At 38.8% G+C, this 25,158-nt stretch overlaps 1 protein-coding gene across 1 annotated transcript in view; it reads left to right on the top strand.

Moving 5' to 3' along the window:
• LOC306656559 (low-density lipoprotein receptor-related protein 2-like) overlaps positions 1-25,158 on the top strand; it is a 244,423-nt gene that overhangs the window by 126,038 nt on the left and 93,227 nt on the right. Inside the window, 14 exon segments of the mRNA XM_079131902.1 lie at positions 2,780-2,957; positions 5,008-5,221; positions 6,234-6,473; positions 8,954-9,142; positions 11,105-12,025; positions 12,375-12,540; positions 12,918-13,076; positions 14,459-14,748; positions 15,435-15,638; positions 16,509-16,751; positions 20,237-20,362; positions 21,750-21,872; positions 23,130-23,261; positions 24,506-24,707. Coding sequence (XP_078988028.1) covers positions 2,780-2,957; positions 5,008-5,221; positions 6,234-6,473; positions 8,954-9,142; positions 11,105-12,025; positions 12,375-12,540; positions 12,918-13,076; positions 14,459-14,748; positions 15,435-15,638; positions 16,509-16,751; positions 20,237-20,362; positions 21,750-21,872; positions 23,130-23,261; positions 24,506-24,707 — 3,387 coding nt within the window.

Below are 25,158 nucleotides of genomic sequence, written 5' to 3'. Positions count from 1 at the left end.
TCAGAGACTCCAAAACAAAAATTCCACTCTATGCTTGCTGGCTTGTCCTAGTTTTCTGTTATCCTTTTTAGAAGAAGGACCTCCTTGATTTGAAGTTCCATTCTTGAAACCCGAATCCATTCATTCATTTTTTATTCATATGGCATTTATGTGTTGTACACCTATTGCTGGGTGGTGTATTGGTTAAGACAGGTTAACTGTGGAAGCATATAAATGCCAAATATATAATGGTTCAAAGGAAATAATTTGGTTTTCTATGTGGGCAGCAGAGCTTGGGCAGAGGATGGAGGAAGTTATTTCATATAGTCACAGGGACCTAGGCTGATGGCAGTTTTGCTGTCTTCAGGAGGAGGCTTCCAAGGTCATTGTGAGTGTCAATATCTTTGGAGTAGTAAAGAAAAGAACATTCAGGAATGTGCTGGGAGGTTCTTACGGGCCTGACCTACAAGCAGGGAACATCACTGAGCTCACATTCCTTCAACTGGAATTCAGTCACTTACCCATAGCTGACCTAGGAAGGAAATGAGTCCAGCTTTTTACCCAGGAAAAAGAGGAAGACATTGATTTTAACAAGTAGAAGCAGTCTCTGACAGGGGGCTGAAGAGGGGTATTCGGGAGAAGACACAAGGATAATTACAGTCATAATCTGTAACCTCAAGAATTTATAGCTTAGTAAGAAGGATAAAGGCTGTGTATAAATATCAGTAACCCAGGTCATTTGGCCTGAATCTTAAAGCAGCCATAGTATATAATAGGCAGAGTTGACTTTGGAGGAATCACCTATGATGTGAGGGATTAAGCCCAAGAGCAAAGTGGTAGAAAAGCAAGATCATGTTCATGTAGCTTAGAGCCGCCCAGTTGGGTTGGGAAGCAATTAGAAAGGTTTAGATTTGTCAGGATAAGTGGGAAGAGAAACAGGACAAAGACTTTTGTGTGTTTTGAGTGCTTGTTAAAGAGACAGCTTTGAGAACATTGTGTTCAATGTCATTGAATCTTTTGCTACAGAAAAATATCTCTGTGGATGATCACTAATAAAGGGTTGAGGCAATCATGGAGTCCCTGGTGACATTTGAAGGATGTTCAATCAAGATAGAAAGGAGTGGAAGAGTGAAAAATGTTAGGGTTAGGCTACTCTCATGAATTTTGTATCAAAGAATTAGGGAAAGATCACCTTGTAGGTCACATGTAACAGAAAAACTATACTAGGGGAGCCTGAGCATATTTGTGGGAGTAGATAAAAGTCCAATAATGAAGACATAATTAATTGAGAATGAAAGTTACAGGGAAGGAAACAGGAATTTATGAAGAATAGTAATGAATTGCAAAAGACAGTATGGGAAACTTGATATAAAGTCAACCAAGGATGAGAATCTTCACTCTACTACTCTCTTGAGTAGCTTAAGTTTTGTGCTATGTTCAGCAAACTTTTGGTAGCCTGGAATGGGAGAGGAGAGGGAAAAACATACAGGAAGTAGGAGTTAGAAATTAGCAAGGTAGAAACAATGGGAGTTTAAGAGGAGAAATAAGAATATTGTTGAAATGGCTACAGTGAGGTCTGGGTGCAGAGGGACAGAGGTTTGGGAGTTCAGGCAGGGTTAAGGTCAAAGAACAATTTTAATAGGAAAAACAAAATTGGAGCACAGAAGGGGTGGCAGAGTTTGGTCAAAGCAGAGAATTTCAGTTTGTGAACTTAGAGGCAGAGAAATTTAGAGTTGAAGTCAATGAGATGAGTGTATTGATTTGGCGGTGGATATGTGAAGGAAGACTTTTTGCCTTGAGTACTTTGGGAAAAGATGTAGAAAGATTACCTATTGAGGCTGTAGTGGGGGATGAGATAAAAAAGGATTGAAACTTGGATTCAACAAAGTATGTTGTCAGTGGAAATGGAAAGTAGCCCTTCGAATATTGTAATGAATTTTCATATATCCTGGACTTGGTAGTGCTGTGTGTGACCATATTGAATATAGTTCCTTGGTTTAATTGTGAAATATGAAGGAAAAAAGGTCAGAAATACTCCCCGATGTGAGCATGCTAATTGAATTTCAAAACTTTTCTTTTTTGGGGGGAGTGGGGCTGGAAATTGAATCTAGGGGCACTTAACCATTGAGCCACATCCCCAGCCCTTTTTCATGTTTTACTTAGAGATAGGATCTCACTGAGTTGTACTAAGTTGCTGAGGTTGGCTTTGAACTCATGATCCTCCTGCCTCAGTCTCCCGAGCTGTTCGATTACAGGCATGCACCACTGTGCCTGGAAAAACTTTTCATTTTTCATAATAGAAATCAGATCAAGAAAGTATCTGGTCTTGTGGTAGAAGTGTTTTGGAAGAGAATTGAATAAGAGGTCTGATCAGTGAGCAGGGATATGTAGTTGGCAACTTTTTATACTGACTTTGACCTTCCCAGTGTACTGGGTTTTATGTGATTCTCTGAAGAGGGATTGACAATTGATGTATGCTGCTTCTTTGTCATCAGCTTTCCATCTGTCATACAAGCTAGAGCTTTAGCCATCAATGGAAGATCTTAGCCTCCTGTTTTAGACACCAATTTAAATGGCCTCTGCCCCAAAATTCACTAGGGAATTATGTAGACATCGATAGAACACTGGTTAAATGCTCATGACACATTGTATACAAGACACTGATATTGTAGAATCCTCCATTGGACCGTAAGCACCTTAAGGACAAAAAACACATTTTCATCAAATATTTCAGTTATATATGCCATTCACCCTCATAGCCACCTGTTTTGTTAAATGCTGGTGTTTTTCATGGTTGTAGGAAACTATATTGGTCAGATCAAGGAACGGACAGTGGGGTTCCTGCCAAGATTGCAAGTGCTAACATGGATGGTACATCTTTAAAAATTCTCTTCACTGGGAACCTTGAACACCTGGAGAATATTGCCCTTGACCTCAAGGAGCAGAAACTCTACTGGGCAGTCACCAGCAGAGGAGTGGTACGAGCTCCCTTGGTTCTTCCCTGCTGAGCTGGAGTGCTGATTCTGAGTGTGCTGAGTTGTCTGGCAACTTGACCAGTGTTTACTGCCCTTTCTCCCAATGACTCCCCCCCCCGCCCTGCTTACTCAAATCTTGCCCTAGTTGAAGTCTGGCTCTTTGTAGTATGGATATAATAGTTCCTTACAGAATGCTATTCATTAATTCTATCCTCTCCCCAACTTCCCCCCACCTCAGGATAAATTAACTCCATTTGTCCATTCATACTTGTCCTTTAGAGACATATATTTCATGTTTTAGTGATTTTAATGCTTTTCTTTGAAAATACTCTAGATTCTCCAATTGCAGATGGGGGATAGGGGAAGAGACTGAACAAGGTTCTGAGCTCAGCATCCTCTCTTAGCTACATGTTCTTCTCTAATGTCCAATTGTGGTTGATGCACATGTGAAATTTCCTTTACTGGTAATTTTAAACTTCAAGATAAGAGTTCATTATATTCTTTAAAGAGGAACCAGAATAATGAAGTTTCATTGAAATAGTACCTGACCTTTACTGCTATGCGCATGCAGCTGAGCTGATGGGAGGCATATAGGAAGTGCTTGATAATAATAATTGATCAACTAATCATGCTTTGGATGATGACTTGAATATGTGCTAGACCATTCCTTACTTTTTAAACAGTGGTCATTTCTGATCTTTGACACTGACGATCTCCATAATACTGTACAGTAGGTTTTCTTCTCAGTTCATTTTCTGTTCAGCAAGTGCCAACTTTATTCTTAATATGGACTTATAATGATGACAGACTTTGAGGATTAAAAAGAACTAGAGGCATGTGTGAAAGACTTTGCAGATTTGGATGCATGTGTACAATGATGAGGAAGCTCTGTCACTTGGCATAGTTTCTGCACACAGGTTAGCACCTGCCAGGCATGCTCAGCAGCTCCTTCCCTCCCCTTTCAGTTCCACACCTGCTCTGCCCTCCTGAATCTGTGATCTTGTGACTCTCCATCCTTTCTCCTGGGCAACTTCCCTCACAGTACTCCCCTCGCTAAGTCATCCTCAGCCTCTTCCCTTATATCCAGCCTATTTCTGCCACCTCTACATCCTGACTGTACTGTGGCCCCCTTTACTGAACCCTGTTTGTGTGTTGGAGTCATGCTGCCTTCATAAGCCCACAGTCCACAAGTTTGATCTCTGTTCACTTGAGAACCCTGGGCTGGAGGGACAGCATTCGATACTCCAGCTGCGCTCCTCTAGCTAATCTGGTATGGTCACCAGCAACTCTCAGGTTCCCTGTGCTCTGGCCTCTGGAATGTTCAATAGTTTCTGGGGCATAGCCCCCCGCCTCCCCTTGAAACTGCTAAGTTCCCCTGTCCAGTGAGGCAGTGAGTCAGACCTTATTTCTCTCATACCCAGCTCAGGTCCTGGCACAGAGAAAGCACTTGGAAGGTTTTGGGGATGAAGTGAAAACAGTGGCATGTACATTTTATTTTTCTCCAAGAAGCACGCTACTTGTCATTTCCCCCGAGGACTCCACTCTAATGAGTTCTTTTCCAGTTACCAAAGCCATTATGGCTAAGGCATATTGACAGTTCTAACATAATAGCACCATCTGGCTCCCATTCACTCTTGCTGCCCTGTGATTTTGGGGAGGGGCACTTTTCCTATCCCTATTACCGAAATTGTTGGTGAACGTGTTAAAGCCAGGGTCAGTCAGCTCCTGTGTGATGGCTGATGTTAGACATTTCAGTGTATCCTTGACCAGAATATCACACTCAGGGGCTAGAGGTTTAGCCCCCTTTTCTTCACCATGCTAGCTGAGAAAGCTAACTGACTTTGTTATCAATGAAATACTCAAAGTGCTATTTGCCTGACCTCCTGCTCAGTCTAGCTTATGATGCTCCACTCAGACAACAGATAAGAAAAAGCACTACAAACCATAGAGGCCGTTTAAGTTTGAGGTATTACTGTTAGGAGAATATTAGCTTCAAAATGTTCTTTGATTTCACTATGAATCAGTGAAACTAATGAGAATTCTGATTCTGTAGATTGAAAGAGGAAACGTGGATGGTACAGAGCGAATGATCCTGGTGCACCATCTTTCCCACCCGTGGGGAATTGCTGTCTATGATTCCTTTCTGTATTACACTGATGAGGAGTATGAGGTCATCGAAAGAGTTGACAAGGCCTCTGGGGCCAACAAAGTAGTCTTGAGAGATAATGTTCCAAATCTGAGGGGCCTTCAAGTTTATCACAGACGCAGTAAGTATTTGTCACTGACAGGCCTTCATGGATGTGTGATGCAGATTCACACATCTATGCACTGGCATCTATAAGCATCTGTCCACACATACATTGTCTGTGTGTGTAACATGCTTGTGAATGGAAATTACCCAGAACGTCTTTTAAAATGCTAACCATGCCTGAAAACATCATCTGGAAGACCAGACTGACTTCAGAGTAAATTTATTCCCATCCTTTTCCCATCACTTTTGGCTATTTGCTTTTGCTTTACAGCCCTCCCTGACACATTATGTATTTATTTGTTTTATTGTCTGTGTTCCTTATTGGAATCTAACCTCTGTAAGGAGAGGTGTCTTGTCTGTTTTGTTTAGTGCTCTAGGCCCAGTAGCAAAAATAGAGAATATTTGTTGGATGACTGCTGGGAAAATGTTAATGCGGTAGAATCGTGAAGGGATTATTCTTAGATGTTGTCTATTTCAATGTGTTTTTTTTTTCAGACGTAATTTAGCTTTGGATTTGCCCCTTTAAATTGGTGTTATAATAGAGATTTTAAAAATAGTTGGGGCATTTTATAGCTTTTAGTTTCTAACCAAAGATTGTGAATTTCTTTTCTGTCCTATAACCTAGTTTTGTCACTTGGTGTTTATTTTTCTTGCATGTGGAAAAATATGTTTTAAATATTCTTATTTAATATGTTTAAAACAAACATCCATCATATAGTTTATCATGCAATTAAACTAATATAATTTTAAGTGCTAGTACATAGGTCAAGAGGGCAAAAGTGAATAGATTTGTATATTGACTTCTCTAATTCTTGCATGCTTTGCAATAGTTGTAGTACTCTTTTAATATTTGTAGGTGTTATTGTATCAGCTGAAGTATCTCAATATTGTTTTTAGGCTTTTAACCCAACAATATGTGTGTTATTAATTTTTATAATTAATCATTTGGTGACTGAGTTTTAAAAATTTGAGTTGGAGTGACAAGTAGGTAGGATCAAAAGTTACAACCTGATTTTGATTTCATTTAGACATTGCTGGATCCTCAAATGGCTGTAGCAACAATGTGAATGCTTGTCAGCAGATTTGTCTGCCTGTACCAGGAGGGCTGTTCTCCTGTGCCTGTGCCACTGGATTTAAACTCAATCCTGATAATCGGACCTGTTCTCCATATAAGTCTTTCATTGTTGTTTCGATGCTGTCTGCAATCAGAGGCTTTAGCTTGGAATTGTCAGATCATTCGGAGGCCATGGTGCCAGTGGCCGGCCAAGGTATGCCAACTCAGACATAAGACTTGACTATATCTGAGGCCAAGCTAAAATCTTGGTACCATAAAAGCATCTCTTCAGGTTTATGTTCAGCACATGATGAAGCTTGTCTTTTGCTTTAAATAACCTGACTGAGCCTAGAGTGGTTTATAAACTTTAATGTGTATCAGCATCATCTGGAGAGGACTGTCAAACATAGATCAGAACCTATTCCTAGATTTTTCTGAGTTAGTAGTCTGGGGTGTGGATATTAATATGTATTCCTAATTGGTTCTCAGTGCATGCAGAGGTTGCTGGTTGCTGAGGACCATGACCTAGAGCAATGAGAATGTAGCATGAGTGCAAGAAGTGTTTCAGGGTTGGTTTTCAGCACAGTGCTCTATTTCTGACTGTTAATGGAGATTTAGGGTAGAGGGCACACAACTATTTAATATAGTATTGAAATAGTCTGAGATCTGATTGATTAGTATATATTTGGTGAATTGAAGTAAGAGTTCACAGTACAATTCTCTCCTTAATAACCATATTTTTGTTGCTCTTTAAACAGCAAAGATTCAGAGTTTGCTTGTAAACTCTGAATGTATAAAATGATAATGTGACTCCTAGATGAACCAAGTTTTGCAGGTGTACATTACCACAAGAGGAATTAAGAGTTTAGGACAGTCACAAGGCACAAGTAGGAATAGAGGAATTGAGGGTAGGAAGGAAAGAGAAAGGACGAAGGGCACAGAGGGGTAGGAGACATGGTCAGTGCAGATAGAAAGGTGAAGGACTCAGACACACCTGGCACCTGCTTCATGCTCATGTTTACCTGCTATCATGACTCATCTTTGTCTTTTTGTTTCTAAAAAGTTGTGGATCTAATTTATCATCTTGTAAAGATACTAAAACATCAATTGTTTTTGTCTTCCCACTTTGCATTTTGGAAAATCTCAAACAGAGAAATTGAAAGACAGGTAGAGTAGACTTTCTGATACCTGACATCAAAATTTAATAGTTGTTAATGTTTCATCACACCTGAGTTTTCGGTATCTCTGTGTATGCATGTGTGTGCACACATACTTAGACACACATTTTTATGAATCTTTTGGAAGTGAATTTCAGATATCAGGTCTCATGACAATTTTTCCCAGTCTACTTCAGCTTACAGCTCCAACGGGCATTATTATCTGATACTTACATTCTTTATTTGTCCAGGTGACCTCAGAATGTTGTATATAGGTGTTGTTTTATTCTAGCTAAGATCTAACCCAGAGTTATGCATTGCGTTTAGAATGTCTCTTTATTTGCCTTTAATCTGGAATAATTCCTCCTAGTTTTTTTTTTAAGTGATATTAATTTTTTTTTTAAAAAGCGGTAGATCTATTATTGTTTTTAGAATTCTGCATGAAGAATTTGTCTGTTTTCTTAGGTCATGTAATCTGTCACTCAATTCGTACCCTGCATTTCCCATCAAATGGAAGTTAGCTCTAGTTGCTTGACTACATTGAGGTTAAAAACATTTGGCAGTACTTGATAGGGGGTACTGTGTACTTGACTTGGAATCTTATTAGGAAGACCACAATGTCAACTTGTCCTGCTTGTAACTCCACTTAAGTTTAATTGCTTGGTTAAGTTGGTCACCCAAAATCCCTCCTTTATAAGGGTATATTCCCCCTTTTTAATTTCTATGAAATCTATGGCGTTATGTTTTTGTCCTGTGAATATCTTGGTCCCCAGCTCCTTTACCCATCGTTTTCAGCAGCCATTGATGATTTGTAGCTGCAATGATAATTTCAACGGGGATTACAAATGGTGATTTTCTCATTCTATCATTCCTTTACATTCCTAGATAATATTCTATAAAGGGAAGTTCCCATCCTAGTTTATCTTTTATTTTACTATTTTTTTTAGTTGTGGACAGACACAATAGCTTTATTTTATTTATTTTTATGTGGAACTGAGAATCGAACCCAGTGCCTCACACGTGTGAGGCAAGTGCTCTATCACTAAGCTACAAATCCAGCTCCCCAGTTTGTCTTTTAACAAAAAAACCATATTATCCCTGTGGACTCAAGTTTCAGTTTTTAAAAATTAGTGTGTTATAGTCAATTGCATAATTGATCTTTGGTTGCTCTGATCCATCCATTTTGGCTCCTTGTTTTTGACACAATCCCATTAGTGTTTGAGTGATTCCTTGCTTCTTGGTACAGTAAGATATTCCAGGCTCATGTCTGTCCCAAACCTGCAATCATGTCCCAAACCTATAATCAGTCCTTTTTCTCAGGAGCTGGAGCTCCTTGCTATAGGAAATATTATTCAGAAGCCAAGATTTGGGTGGTAAGTATACTTGTTATAGCTGGTAAACAAATAGTTTTGTCTCCTAACAAGGGGGCTGGTTAGGGCAGGGAGTTGGGAATGGGGGGTTGAGAGGAAGGGCGGGTGTTTAAAAGCACTATTTCCAGCTAGAGCATTGTCTGAAGATCTTTTCCTAAATGTTCTAGGGCGAAATGCGCTACATGTGGATGTTGATGTGGCCTCTGGCTTTATTTACTGGTGTGATTTTAGCAGCTCTGTGGCATCTTATAATGCAATCCGTAGAATCAAACCAGATGGGTCTTCTTTTACAAACATCATTACATACGGGATAGGAGGAAATGGAGTTCGTGGCATTGCTGTGGATTGGGTGGCAGGTACGTAAGCTATAGAGTGATTTTATTGAAAAATTTTTTGTGTTTGCCTCTCTGTCATCTAATGCTGAGGAGTTTAACCTAACTACAAGTGATACTGATTTATTTTTCTAGATAATCATTGAGGTCATTTGAGATAAATTGTATGTTTAGACTAATCTGTATATTTATTAAATAAATGATAAGGTGTTTTAGTTGACAGACCCATTAGGTTAACCATCTAATTTTCTATTATTCTATTATTAGCACAATCAAAACTGCAGGCAAAAATGACTAGAAATGTTAAATTATGTGAATCTGTGTTTTTCACACTTAGGTTTTATACTTATTCCTGAATTAGAAATGTCTAAATTTTCAAAGAAAAAGGGATATTAACTATAACGTAAATCATAAAATGAAGTTCATATTTTAAAGCCAAGCAATTTTAGTTGAAAATTATTAATTGCTCTTCTCGTTAATGTATAAAACTCTTTTTGGTCCTTAGGTACTTCTGTTAGCAGTTTGTTGGTATGCCTGGTGCAGGATACATTAACTTAATTGTATTGATTTATACACTTATATTTGAATTACCACACCTTTTACTGATACTCTGGGAAATGGATGTGTTACAATTTTTTGGAGTATAATCCAATTCTAGTCAAAATAGGTATCAATATGTATTATCAAGCTTGGTAAGTAGGCAACCCTTAGAAATATTAACATCTATTATGAAAATCTAGTTCTATAAGAAGCTTATTGCAAATAGTAAATACGGTAGTATAGTTAAGTAAGGCTTTAACTGAGTTCCTAACTACTATTTCTATTTCTGAGACTACAGATAAAGCAGGATCAGCAAACTATGGATGGTAGAATAAATATAGCCTATTGCGTCTTTTTGCAAATTAAGTATTGTTGTAACAGAACTATGCCCATTCATTTATGTATTGTCCATGACTGCTTTCATGTTTCAATGGCAGAGTTGAGTACTTGTGAAAGAAACCAAATACATTGCAGAGCCTAAGATATTTATTATCTGGCCCTGTTGAAAAAAACTTTGGGAATTCTGGATTAAAGGATTGGAGATCTCTCTTTTCTCTCTCTCTCTCTCTCTCTCTCTCTCTCTCTCTCTCACACACACACACACACACACACACACACACACACACACACACCCCAAAAGTAAAGCTAGGTAATTAAAAAAAAGATACCAGTAACATATTTAATATTGGCTTGATTTCTTGAGAGTGTTTTGGGTCAGATATGGGAACAAAATATGTATGCCTTGGTAAGCAGTATTGATGATTCAACAACAGATTTTCAACTACATGGAATCAATAATTTGGTATCTCTCCCTACTCATGGTACTATCTTCATGTGTTTATTGTTTATTCTAGTGTTTATATTGTGCTGTAATACTCAAAGGGAAGTGGACCATGATTTGGTGGCTTTTAGAAGGTCCATGGAATAAGGACAACTACATTCATTAGAAAGGCTAGAAAAATACTTCATGCTACTCATAAACACAGAGAGACTTCCATAATATTGATAGCAACAGGAGGTGCTGACAACTGTCCCTCTATGCTTCTTTTGTCGTGTCAAAGTAGAATTAACTGCCATGATAATGTGTATTTAAGTGTATTGAACTGGGTATTAAAAATTCAGTGCTTCAGGTAGAAGAGGAAGGGAATTCTGGAAAATATACCTTTTGGTAGAAAGTGAGTTATGACGTTTGCTATGAATTCTAGTCTGCTGTAGAAGCTGAAGATGGGTAACTTCTCTCTAAATTTGAAGATCTTTTAATTTGTAAGAGTAAGTGCTTATTTTTCTAAGCCTACCCTGAGATATGTATTTATTATCTTAGAAATGATAGCATTTACTGACTCTAACTTTAACTTTATATATTTTGTCCTGAATTTAAAAAGGTCTTCCCTTCCCTTTTTCTTCTCAGTTTTCCATTCATCAGCATCCTCTTCTATTTTCCTTTAGGAAATCTTTACTTCACCAATGCCTTTGTGTTTGAAACACTGATAGAAGTGCTGCGGATCAATACCACCTACCGTCGTGTTCTCCTGAAGGTCACAGTAGACATGCCTAGGCATATCGTTGTAGACCCCAAGAACAGATACCTCTTTTGGGCTGACTATGGGCAGAAACCAAAGATTGAACGATCTTTTCTTGACTGTACCAATAGAACTGTACTTGTCTCAGAGGGCATCGTCACACCACGGGGCTTGGCAGTGGACCACAGCAATGGCTTTATTTATTGGGTTGATGATTCTTTAGATATAATTGCAAGGATCCATCTTGATGGAGGGGAATCCGAAGTGGTTCGTTACGGTAGTCGTTACCCTACTCCTTATGGTATCACTGTTTTTGGAAATTCTATCATATGGGTAGATAGGAATTTGAAAAAAATCTTCCAAGCTAGCAAGGAACCAGAGAACACTGAGCCACCAACAGTGATAAGAGACAATATCAACTGGCTAAGAGATGTAACCATCTTTGATGAGCATGTCCAGCCCCTGACACCAGTGGAGGTTAACAACAACCCTTGCTTGGAAAATAATGGTGGGTGCTCTCATTTCTGCTTTGCTATACCTGATTTGCCTACTCCAAAATGTGGCTGTGCCTTTGGGACCTTGGAACATGATGGAAAGAGCTGTGCCATTTCAACAGAAAATTTCCTCATCTTTGCCTTGGATGATTCTTTGAGAAGTCTACACTTTGACCCTGAAGACCATAGTCCACCCTTCCAAGCAATAAATGTGGAAAAAACTGCCATTGCTCTGGACTATGACAGCGTAAATAATAGAATCTACTTCACACAAAAGTTAGACTCTGAACATGGCCAGATTTCCTTTGTCAGCCTGTACTCAGGGATCCATTCTCCAACTGTCATTGCTTCGGGTAAGTGCACTGTAACTGGAGTTTATCTCAGATGTAGATAAAACAGGGTCAACACATGAATGAATTTTTTCTTTTTTTTTTTAAATTTCTTTGGTGATGCTGGGGATCAAAGTCAGGGCCTCAACATATTGAACTATAGCTCCAGACTGTTTCTATTTTTTTAAATTTTGAGACAGGGCTTTGTTAAATTTCCAAGGCTGGTCTTGAGTTTGTAATCCTCCTGTCTCAGTCTCTGTAGTAGCTGAGATTACAGGTATGCACCTCTGCACCTGGCCCTAGTGTTTTTAGTTCATATTAAGATTCTGACATCTTCCTGTGTGTTTGTGTCTCTCTGCTGGTGTGTGTCCAGATGTAGGGACTGCTGATGGCATTGCCTTTGACTGGATCAATAGAAGAATTTATTACAGTGACTACCACAACCAGACTATTAGTTCCATGGCTGAAGATGGATCTAAGCGCACCGTGATAGCCCGCGTTTCAAAACCAAGAGCCATTGTATTAGATCCTTGCCGAGGGTATGTCATGGTCTTCTTCGCTGTATTTTTGCTGCTGTTTTCTGGAGGAAGTGGGGCCAGAAATTATTTTATGTGCATAGAGAGTCAATATCTTAAGGGTTTATAATCCTGTGACTATGGATAGAAAGGTAGAAGAGCATTAAGTGGTTCTTAACCTGGAAAGGGGAGTTCCGAGCTTCATCCCTGTGGGAGGAAAGTTGGCAGCATCCTAGGAGATCAATGCTCATCCCTTTTGGGCAAGTCGTGTGGCTAGCAATGAAGCAGGTCCCTTCCCTCACCCCATATTAATGGCAATTTGCAATTAAAGATTACTACTATTTTGAAAAGGATTGTGAGATTCCTGGAACTAATCATGACTTCTTCTTTTGGATGACTAGGTACATGTACTGGACTGACTGGGGCACTAATGCCAAAATCGAGAGAGCCACCCTGGGAGGAAACTTCCGGGTCCCTATTGTGAACACCAGCCTGGTTTGGCCCAATGGACTTACTCTGGACTATGAGACAGACCTTCTGTATTGGGCGGACGCTAGTCTGTATGTGTCTCTCGTTATTCATGTGTTGAGAAGAGGGACTCTTCCTCCTACTTCCAAAGCAGAGAGATTTGCTTAATGTGATGAAAATGTAATTTGATAGAAAGTTATTTCCAAAACATAGAATCATAGTTTTTGGAACTATATGATATTCTAACTTGATGAATATATTCTATATTATGTTTTATCTGTGAAAATTTATCTTTATTGTAAGATTGAATAATTATGAGCTAAAAGACATCTAAAGATATATCACTAAATTATGTATAATTTCAACTATAATTGCAAATGTAACTACTCAATTTATGATCAAAAGATTCTAGGTAACTATCAGAAAATATTTTTTTACTTTTTATTTTTGGTACTGGGGATTGAACCTGGGGGTGTTTAACACAGCCTCATCTGCAGCCCTTTTTGGTTTTTGTTTTTGTCTTGCTAGGTTGTTAGGGCCTCTCTGCGTTACTAAGACTGACTTTGAATTACAGTCCTCTTTCTTCAGCCTCCTGAGCCTCTGGGATTACTGGCATGCACCAACATGCCTGACATGAATGACTTTTACGTCTACATTGATGTTAAATTTTTCCCTGGGCTTTATCATTCAGTGTCTTTGAAAACATGATCTTCTTTGGTTTTTGACTTTTGGCCATCTTCTCAAGTTCTCCTTTTCCTCTGGCATGCTTTTTCTCAGCAAATTTCATAATGTTTTCCTTATATATTTTGTCAAGTCTAATTTTGTATGTAGTTTGTCCAAATAACCCCAAATGTCTCACATTCCAGTCATCCTAATAGTTGAAGGATGAAATGATTTTTTTTTTTTTCTTTCTGTGAATGTTGTTCACCTGTCAGGAATTTTTAACTTCTCTTGAGTATTTCCTCATGAATTTGGTCTTGTCATGTCCAGAACTCAAAATCTAAATCTTTTCTTCATTTTCTTATTTAAAACAAAACTGCTAATTTTCTCATTTGAATGGTTTTGTTATGATTTAGATCATAAGTACCTCAAAGTACTCAATAAATGTCAAGTTGAGAAAGTCACCAAGGGACTGGGCAGGACAAAGAGTGAACCTTACTTTGGGAGTCTACAGAGTGCTCCAGACCAAGTTCCGTGCATGACTTGAATCTTCTCGTATTGCTCTCTTGTTTTTAATGCCAGCCTGGTTCCTTTTGTAGTCTCTTGTAGTTTATATTCATCTCTGGAGTCAATAATATGGGTAGGCCATTGTTTGGTAAGCGAATAAGGCCTCCCATCATCAAAAGAAGTATTTCCAGCTGCCATATACCCCACTTGAAAAGACAGTTGGGGGTGTGTGTAAATGAATGCCTGGGCCTAACCATTATGTTTCCACATTTCAGCAATTTCTTCCTTTTTTCCGCCTCCACTTCAGGCAGAAGATTGAGCGCAGCACTCTCACTGGCATGGACCGTGAAGTCATTGTTAGCACAGCCTTTCATTCTTTTGGCTTGACCCTCTACGGCCAGTATATTTACTGGACCGACTTCTACACAAAAAAAATTTACCGAGCTAACAAATATGATGGGTCAGGTCTGATGGCAATGACCCCAAGTCTGCCTGTCCGGCCTAAGGGTATTTCCACTGTGAGGAAAAACGAACAGCAGCAGTGCAGCAATCCTTGTGATCAGTTTAACGGAGGCTGCAGCCACATCTGTGTGCCAGGTAAGGTGCTGCCCGTGAAGATGAAAACATGGAGAGTAATCATAGTAAACTCAGCTGGCAAGGGAGGCCGCAGGAATGTTCATCTCTAAGAAGAAGAGAAAAGATCCTTGATTTCAAGGTGATTTGTGAAATAGATGGGGTTATATTTTGAGAGAAAGACTTCGTGAGGTTTCTTTTCTACACGGAGACATCTGATGAGTGTGTTTTAAATGCAAGCTCAGTGGAGGTAGAAAATGCGGGCTTTGGCTATCCCACTTCATGGCTTGCAGAGGAAACTCCATAAATAAGCTTATTTTTCTTATAAAAAGATACAATTTTTCTGTGTAGGAAGTATTGTTTATAGTGTGAAGTATTTCTGATGATATTTTAGGGTGAGATATGTGTTTCATGGTGTTTTTTAAAGAACAAAAGGCACACAAATATGTGTCTTTTGATACCATTGCCTTGTAAATCTTGCTGAGAAAAGAGAATCATTATTATTGCAGATGTGAGGTAGTTGTTTGAAGGTTAAAGTGAATTAGCACATTTATTAGAAATTGGTGGTTGTCATTCTTAATGGAAGAGTGACTTGAAATATGGTTGAAAGGCTAAGGGGTAGTATTTCGTGTTGGAGCTGTTGCAGATGCTGTTCTGGAGGATACCCTGAATGTTTGCTGCACTAATCCTGTGCTTCTTCTGGGAACCAGGTCCCAATGGAGCTGAGTGCCAGTGTCCACATGAGGGTCAATGGTATCTAGCCAATGATAATAAACACTGCATCGTGGACACGGGGGCCCGGTGTGATGAATCCCATTTCACCTGCTTTAATGGGCACTGCATCTCCGAGCAGTGGAAATGTGATAATGACAATGACTGTGGTGATGGCAGTGATGAGCTGGAAATGGTCTGTGGTGAGTTGGACTCCCGGTGCTTTTCTTAGGCACTAAGGACATCTTTATGACAGGTGCTTGGAGTAGAATCCTGCCGTGTGTGAATGAGATTGAAATTAGTGCCTGTGAATTCTGTCAGAGCTGAAAACATCTACTCCGATAACCCAGAGTGCATTCTGTTAAATTGTCTCTGGAGTGGTTACTAGCAAAAGCACTGGATTAAAATCCCGGCTGTGCCATTTATAACCTGTATAGCCCTGGAAAAGTTATTTGCTTCAGACAACTCATCTGTAAAATGCAGCAATTACTAGAGTTCTTGTGAAGGACAAGAGAGCCATGTTAAGAATGCTTAGCATAAGGTGTGATGCTTGCCAAGCATGACAGCATGAGACCAAGAGATCTGATAGGTGATTGTTATTTTATTAATTATAATAGTCCAAAATTCATTAATGCAATACTTGTACTGAAGTCACTCCCAGTCCTCAGCTGTCATTTGAATGAAATGAGTAAGACAGTGGAACTCTCTCAGGGAGTTCAAAAGTTGGGTACCTTTTCATAACAGACCATGTAGGGGCTTGGAGTTTTTTTTTTTCTTCCCCAAATAAACTGCACTTGAATGCTTTTCTGTGATTGACATAAACTTTTAAATTGAGATCATAGAAAAATGGAGTGATTTTGATTTTTGCTTGCAATACTTTGTGAAAAAAGAGCATTCACCATATTTTTGCTTAATCTGACGAAAGTGTTATCTCGCTTTGCATGCAGTCCGATTTGCAGCCATTTTTGCCTGGGAAGGTAAACTCAGAGTCCATTTTATTTAATTGTACTGTTTAAGAAATTAGAATGATGCTTTCATCCAAAGGTTTTCTTTTGATGCTCCCCCACCCCCAGCATTTCACACCTGCCAGCCAACGGCCTTCACCTGTACCAACGGGCGATGTGTCCAATATCGTTATCGCTGTGATTACTATGACGACTGTGGGGACAACAGTGATGAGGCCGGGTGCCTGTTCAGGAACTGCAACGACACCACGGAGTTTACCTGTACTAACGGGAGGTGCATACCTCTTGAGTTTGTCTGCAATGGCATAAATAACTGCCATGATAATGGCACTTCAGATGAGAGAAATTGCCGTAAGTCTATCTTCAGTACTTCCTGTGTTTCTGAATGTCAAGTCTTAGATCACGGGAGTTAAAATTTTTACATAAAAACAAAGACTTTTTAAAACACAGTTTCCCTTTCATACAGTCACTAAATGCTGTAAACCACAGCTATACCTCTTTTTCATTCACTTAAATTGGTGGATCCATACAATCGTTGCATATTTTAATCTTGAATATTTTGTCCATGATTTACAGATCTGTGAGATTACAAATCCTCTTGATAAAATTTTTGTTGGTTTTAAAACATTTTTCCAAGAGTTACTGACAAAAATTATTGCCTAAGTGTATTGTGGTTAATGTTTGTTATGGTTTGGTTATGAGTTGTCCCCCAAAGCTCACAGACATTGCCTTGGGACAATGCAATAAGGTTCAAAGGAGAAATGATTGGATTGTGAGAGTCCTAACCCAATCAGTGATTTAATCCTCTGATGGGGATTAATTGAGTGGTAACTGAAGTGGTAGTGTGTGACTAGAGGAGGTGGGAATTGGGACGTGGTTTTGGGGTATATATTTTGTATCTGGAGAGTGGAGTCTCTTGCTCTCTCTCTCTCTGCTTCCTGATCTCATGGGAGCTGCTCCCTTCTGCCATGTTGTTCTGCCTCACCTCAAACCCCAAGGAATGGAACCAGCCTTCTATGGACTAAGACCTCTGAAACCATGAGCCCTCAAATAAACTTTACCTCCTCTATAATTGTACTGGGCAGATCATTTAGTCACAGCAGGGAAAAAGCTGACTAAGACAATGTTTGTTGTGCAAAAAGTTATATTGTATCATGTTGACTAAAATAGTTTTCCTCTTTAGTTTTTCTAGGAAATAGCTTTTATATTGAATTGAATTGATTTTTGAATTGAACCTTAGCATATTAGGAAGACAAAAGATCCAGAATTATTTTTAGTTTGGCTTTTATAAACTAGTTTTGTGACTTTATAGATAAGAGCTACACTACACACCAGTGTATTTATTTTGTCTGCATTCTGCTCAAATTAAGATTCAAGCAAGGGCTGAGGTTGTGGCTCAGTAGTAGAGCACTTGCCTAGCACATGTGAGGCACTGGGTTCAATCCTCAGCACCACATAAAAATAAGTAAATACAATAAAGGTATTGTGTTCATCTACAACTAAAAAATATTAAAAAAAAAGATTCAAGCAAGATCTGCCCATTGATTTTGATTGTTGAAAAAGTGACATAATCACTTTTATGTCACAACAGTCTCATCCTTTTTGTCCCTGATTTGTTAGAAAAATTGGGGGATTTTTCCTGAGAAATAGCCCATATTCTGGATTTGTCTACTCCTATAATCGATCCATTGAATTAGTTTTAATCCTCTTATTTCCTGTGAATGGGGTTTAGATGTAGAGGTTTATTTGTGTTGAGTTCCACTCTGGTCAGGAGTGCTTGCTGGGGAAGCTGTGCATTTCTTGTTACATCACATCAGGAGGCAGAGGACCTTTGTCCCACTCCACACGGCAGTAACGTCAGTGGACTCTGGTGTCATCCTTAGTCTGCCCTTAACAAATTCCCGTCAAATTCTCACCCAGTGCTTTTAGCACCCACGAGTGGTTGTTGCATAAATCAATTATGTTACAAAGTGGACGTTTTAAAATTCTATTATACCCTCCATATTTATTCACTGAAGTTCTTTAAAAATAAATTTCCTTTATCAACCATTTAATGGTAATTTTAATCTGCAGAGGAAATAATTCTTTCCATTTGTCGGTTTTCAGAGTAAGGAGTTGGTGATCAGTGAGCACTAAGATTATGTTTGTTTATTATTATTGAATTCATGGATATTTACATATTTGATGAGTTTAAATAACAATGTCCACATTTATTCTTTTTGGTGTCTGATTGTCCTACTTAGGTCAGTAGAAGTCCTATGAAGTTGGTCCTCTGTCCTTTGATGTGACTCCATTTGGTCTCATGTGGTGTAGTCTTGTTTTGTTCTGTACACTTCCTTTCCCAGACCTTCAATTAGCCTCTTATCCAAGGAGATGTCACCCTTTTTTTGGTATTTAGACATTATCGCAGTGTTGAGTGTCCATTCCTACTGAATTCTCATTTTCTGTAGGCCTATTCAGTGGACAGAACTAGAAAATGCAGTTTTTAAGAGAAAACATTATATTGGTATTTATCATTTAAATTTAAGATTATAGGTTGTTCACTTAATAGATTTATAAATACATCCTTTCTCTTGTGCTTAAAATCTTGGTTCCTAATGACATTAACATAAGTTATTGTTTCCTTTATTCTACAATAATTTTGAAATGTCTAATAATTTCAAGATTATTACAAACACAGAAATAATTCTATAACAATAAATATATGCAAGGTCTTTCTTGTTCTTAGATTATGCCCCACCATGACATTTGGTCAATATACTGCTTTTAAACACATTTGAATTATTTTCTTTGTAAGGTTCTAGTATCAACTTCTTTTACAATTAGCCTCCTTAGTATTTTTGTCAGATTTTAAGAATCACTTTTCTTTTTTCACCTTGATTACATTGCTTTTGTCTGTACAAAATAATGTACATAGCTCCAAAGTTAAAACTATGACAAGCTACATTTACAAAAGTTTTCTATTTTGTCATATCTACCCTTCTTAATCTTTCCATAGGGGTGACAATGTTCATTAGTTTATTTTTTATTATAATTGTTTTTTTAATAGAAACATCTCTCCCTCTCTTTCTCTCTTTCTCTCTGTGTGTGTCTACACACACACACACATACACATACATGCTGAGCACCCCAATCCAAATATCTCAAATTTGAAAAGCTCCAAAATTAGAAATTTTTGAGTGCTGATATGAACTGCAAGTAGAAAATTCCACATCATGAATTGTATGAAGCTGCCTCAGGCTATCATTTGAAAACATAAATGATTTTATTGTTTAGATGTTGGGTCCCATCCCCAATATCTCTCATTATATATATGCAGATATTCCAAAATCCAAAAAATGTCTGAAACACTTGTTGTCACAAGCATTTCTGAAAAGGGACACTCAACCTGTATCATCACCTTTCGCCCCCCCCCCCCCAAAAGGTAGCCTTCTATTTTGAATCATGCTTTCTTACTGTTAACAGTATATCCTGGAGATCATACTGCCATTGTATATCCACATATAAATCATTATTTTTACAACTATGTATTGCTTCATTGTGTGGATATGCCATAGTCTGAGTTGGGCCTTTTGTTGATATGATTAAATAAAGAAAACAATTTAAATTATAAATTCACCTGTCCTCCTCAGCTCTCTATTCGGCATCAGCTGGAAGTATCTCTTCCCTAGAGAATCTGTAGGTTAACGTCAGTGTCAGGGACCATACTTCTCTAATAGCTTTGAAATTACCTTCCAGTGATGTGAGGTCTGCATTAGGTCTGCTAGCATAGACAGTGTTGATACTATATATTTGGTGGATATGTTCCAAATGTTTATCTGGTTGTTTTTTTCAAGCTGATCGCACTTGTCAGTCTGGATACACAAAATGTCAGAGTACGAACATTTGTATTCCTCGAATTTACTTGTGTGATGGTGACAATGACTGTGGAGATATGAGTGATGAGAACCCTACTTATTGCAGTGAGTATGATAAAGCTGCTTCTCTTCCTGATTCCAGAGGTGCACATCTTGAGCTGAAGCAAAGATAGAACCTGGGCATCTGTGCTAGTTTCAGTTATCATCTCAAGTTCAGTTTGTAAGCAGATGCAGAAGGCAGCTGCTGTGGGATGTGAGTGGAGGAGCACGAGAAGCCCCTACCCTTGATGCCCTATCTGAATGCCCAGACCCCAAATATTTCCAGAGACCTCTACAACTGGAGAGTCATTTCTCCTAGTGTTGAAGTCCTTTTGTCTTCAAGAGCTCCAGGCAGGATTTGCATATTAAACTCCGACTATTTAGTCATAATATGATGATAGTGGCCATTAGTAACTGAAAATATATTTATATCCTTTTAATATTTGAATTTCAGAAACCTTTATTTAGCAACTTGGTTCATTAAGAAAATTTCACATATATATATGTATATATATATATATCAAATTAGAAGGTCTTTCTTATGCTTGATAGTATCACTTTGAGACTGTTCATGTAAACAAATATATACTCTAAGAATTTAGTAATTGCCCTTCCCTGCAATGGGTACATGTAGTTAAACTCTGGCCACTGATCTTTCCCAAGCAAATAACAGGGCAAGACAATGATTTTTCAGTAGGCCCAGATAGAAATCAATTGTAAAATTCAGGGTGCAGCCACCAGAGAGGGCTCGGCAGATTGGTGTTATTGCTCACCTTTTGGGGACCTTGTTTCCCTAACAATATTTCCCTGGCAAATCATCAAACATCTTGGGCTAAAGCAAGGGAGCCTTGTAGAGAAGAATTACAAGACTTGATTCAGGTTTGTGCCTCTGTATTAAAGAATACCTCTGATAGGGCCACCTAAGTTAACTTGAGAAGAGAACCAGTGTTCAAACATAGGCAGACTCTTCTACTTTCTTAGATAAAAGTTCTGAATTACAAAAATGAAGATGATAAATTTACTAATGGAATCATGGTCTAACATGGTTAAGAAGTATGTGGAGTGAACTCAGATAATGTCACATTACTTTTATTTATTTCAATATAATTTGTTTAATTTTATACTCCAGCAGAAAAATACAACTAGTGTATTTTACATGATTTTTTATTTCATATATCACAAAGATAGTTCTTTGGTATTTTTATCAAATAGAATTTCTATTTTGGATTTCGGGAACCTGGAACAGAAATTCTTGGAAACTGGGGCATATTGCCTTCTATCATCTCCAGTACTCCTCCCTCCCCATGCAAAGCTCATACAAAAGCCCATTTCCCAGGCCCCAGCCTCCATTTCTCTGCAGCTGTTACATGATTCAGACGTATAGGCAGATTGCTAAGGCTGATGGGTCCCCATTGTGCTGGCTCACACCTGCTGTCTTCTTTCCCTCCCCCAGCCACTCATACATGCAGCAGCAGTGAGTTCCAGTGCACGTCTCCTCGGCGCTGTATTCCTCACCACTGGTACTGTGATGAAGAAGCAGATTGTCTCGATGGCTCTGATGAACCTGCCTCTTGTGGTAAGAGAGTAAGCAAGCTTGAAAGCATGATGATGTAGCTAGAGAGCTCCTGTCTCTTGCAACCACTTCACATGCAGAGTAGGGTCGTTGTAGGTTGTGAGTTCTCCACACTACTGCTCCCAGTTGGGATGCCAAAACAGCTCTGTAGATATTCATTAAAGACCTGTGTAGGTTGCTGACCAGAATATGGAATTTGCTGGTAGATGCTGATAAAATGAGATTAAGGCTCCTAATACAGTACCTGTTGTAGTTGTTGGATTTTTGTTGACTCTCAATTGGAACTTCTGAATTTGGCTGAGTTCTGGCTCATAAGACTGTGGGAGGAGGCAAAAATGATTGGACTCTTCACATGTGCACACACACACACACACACACACACACACATGCACACACACACTCAGAAGGGGCACGCCATAGGCACACAGACTCTTTCTGTTTTGTGTCTGTGCAGCTTTTGGGGTGAAGTTTCCTGGTCACCTGAGCTTCCCAATAACTTTGAGGGACCCTCTTGTATTCCTGGAAGCAGTTGTGCCTTGTTTGCGTTTGGAGATAGTTGTTTACCTTTGCAAATTCTAATCTACATCCATGCACATTGTTTTACATAATTGTAGACATCTAAAGATACAAGTTCTACATTGCTCTTCTAATCTGTTGATAAATCATATTGTTATATAAGTGATCAAACTATGACTGTGGGTCAGTTGTCTGTCTTTATAGACACAGTTTTATTAGACTGCAGCCACATATTGCCCACGGTTGCTTTCCTGCACAGTGGCAATGTCAAATAGTTTTGACAGAGACCATGTAGCCTGCAAGCCTGAAATATTTACTGTTTGGTTGAGAGAACATTTACTCACCCTTCTATGGTTTCATACTCCCTTTTTATGACATTGGTTATATTATCATTGGGTTAACTGCCCCTGTTATTAAGCATTGAGTTTACTTTTTTCCCTATTATTAATATTATTATGGTGAAACCCATCACATATAGAACTTTTTATTTGGGGGATATTTTCTTTGGGCTGCTAGCACAGTTTTACAGTTAAATGCAGGTTGTCTTCTATCTATCTTTACTCTGAGGTGTGATTTCTGTGGTTGATGGTTGAATAGTATCCAGAGCTCCTTGCCAGGTTTCCCCACCCCAACACAGAAAACAAAGGGCACATAGTGTTTTGAGGATCTGTAAAGGAAATGATATTTGTTAGGTGTGTACAGTAGCCACTCTTTTTACTAGGACTGTTTCTTACCTCTTTTTAGCACACCACGAGCGAACATGCTCAGGTAATGAGTTCAAATGTGATGGTGGCAGATGTATCCCGAGAGAATGGATCTGTGATGGCGACAACGACTGTGGGGACATGAGTGACGAGGATGAGAGGCACCACTGTGGTAAGTGAGGCCAGTCACTTCCTCTGCAGAGTGGCATTCCAGGGACCAGTATAGTTGTTCCTTTGGGGTTTGGAGGATCTGATTGTCAGGCACATTGTTGCCTAAGTGACTGCACACTCAGAGAATACTGCAATTACTTGTTTTCAGTGGATCGTGGAACACCATTTCTTTTATCAAGAAAGCTGGAAGTTCTTATCCGAGGTGTCGTAGCAGGGTGTCTTTCCATAAGAACAGTGTCTTCCTGATGCTTGTGTTTGACGGTGGCCCCATACATAATGACTCTGGGGGTGGTCCACAGCTCTGGGAATGCACTTTCTACTGAGGTGGGTGGCGACAGTTGCTCAGGGACTGTAGCAACCACTCTATCCCTTCCTTCTTTCTATGCATCAGCAATGGGTTTGGGTAACATTCTTTTATTCTGCAGACACTAACAATTCTGTATCTGCACCTCTTTCCTCCCAGTGTCCTGGTTTCTGATAACTCTTATTGACACATCTTTCCTGTTCACACTTCTTCTATTTGAGGTAGCTGCTATAATGTATTAGAGAAGCATTTTGGAGAAAAACGATCTGAGTTTGAAGCCCTAGCTTACTCTTCTAGTTCTCAGACTTGAGCCATCTAGTTAACCATTTTAAGCTTAAATTTTCTCATCTGTATAATTGTCATAAAAATACCTATCTCACTAGTGGGGTCTGGTGGTGCACACCTGTAATCCCTTGGGAGGCTATTGCAGGAGGATGGAAAGCAACTTATTGAGACCTTTTCTCAAAAAATAGAAAGAACGGGGATGTGACTCAGTGGTAGAGCACTACTGGGTTCAATCCCCAGTACCAAAAACAACAAAAACGAAACAAAACAAAACAAAAACCTCTCTCACTTTGTATTTATAATACTGTTTACAAACTAAAAAATATTACAAAAACATAAAGGCATTTGGATCCAATTAATACAAGGGGAGAGAATTTTTGAAGCCTAAGGGAAAAAATAAGATCTCGTGTTAATTTTAGGGAAAACCAGGTGAGGTGTTTTACTTTGTTGATTTCTTTTGAAATATTCAGAGTCTAAAGCAATTAAAATGGAACTTTTGGAGGTACTTATATGATCTATTATTACTGTAGCAATGTGACCTGTCTTCCTGTTTTCCTCCCATTTTCTTTCATCCATCAGAGTGTTAAGTACCATAAGCAAGAGAATCGACTATTCATAGTGAGTTGTCATCTGATTCTTGTGTGCTTTGGTTTCAGAGATTCAGAACTGCTCCAGTTCTGAGTTTTTCTGTGTAAATAACAAACCTCCAGCCAGGAAGTGCATCCCCCAGTCCTGGGTCTGTGATGGCGATGCGGATTGTGCTGATGCCTTTGATGAACATCAGAACTGCACCAGGAGATCTTGCTCTGGAGATGAATTCACCTGCAGTAATGGACTGTGCATCCCACAAACATTCAGGTGAACTGGGAATTAAAAATATATCCTAGAAACCTCAAATACCTGAGTGTCAGGGCTGACTTATCCATGAAACACAGCAGCCTAGGGTCCACAGCACTTTTCAGTTGTCCAAGAAGATGTTTGAATTCCTTTGAAATGAAAAAAAAAAAATGTTGTTTAAAGAGAGCATTTTAACATATAATATTAACATATCTACCCTTATATCAATGTGGTCATCTAACATCATTTTTAATAATTTTATGGATAAAGGGGCCCACGAAGGCAAAAGTGTGTAGTACCCTTGAAGGTCATAATGTAGACTTGCACAGAGGTAGGGAGATGAATGCAGTGGGCTTGATGTAAGAAAGTTCTTTCAAAACCAATGACCCTCTTCATTTTCTACTTGGAGTAAAGGCATGGGAGCAAGAAATATTTCACTTTCCTGTCTCAGCTATAAGAAAAATAACAGTGC

This window comes from Sciurus vulgaris (genome assembly GCF_902686455.1).
Source record: "Sciurus vulgaris genome assembly, chromosome: 3".
NCBI lineage: Eukaryota > Metazoa > Chordata > Mammalia > Rodentia > Sciuridae > Sciurus > Sciurus vulgaris.
The sequence above is the reverse complement of the archived record's forward strand: the minus strand, read 5'-3'. Positions and strand labels throughout refer to the sequence as shown.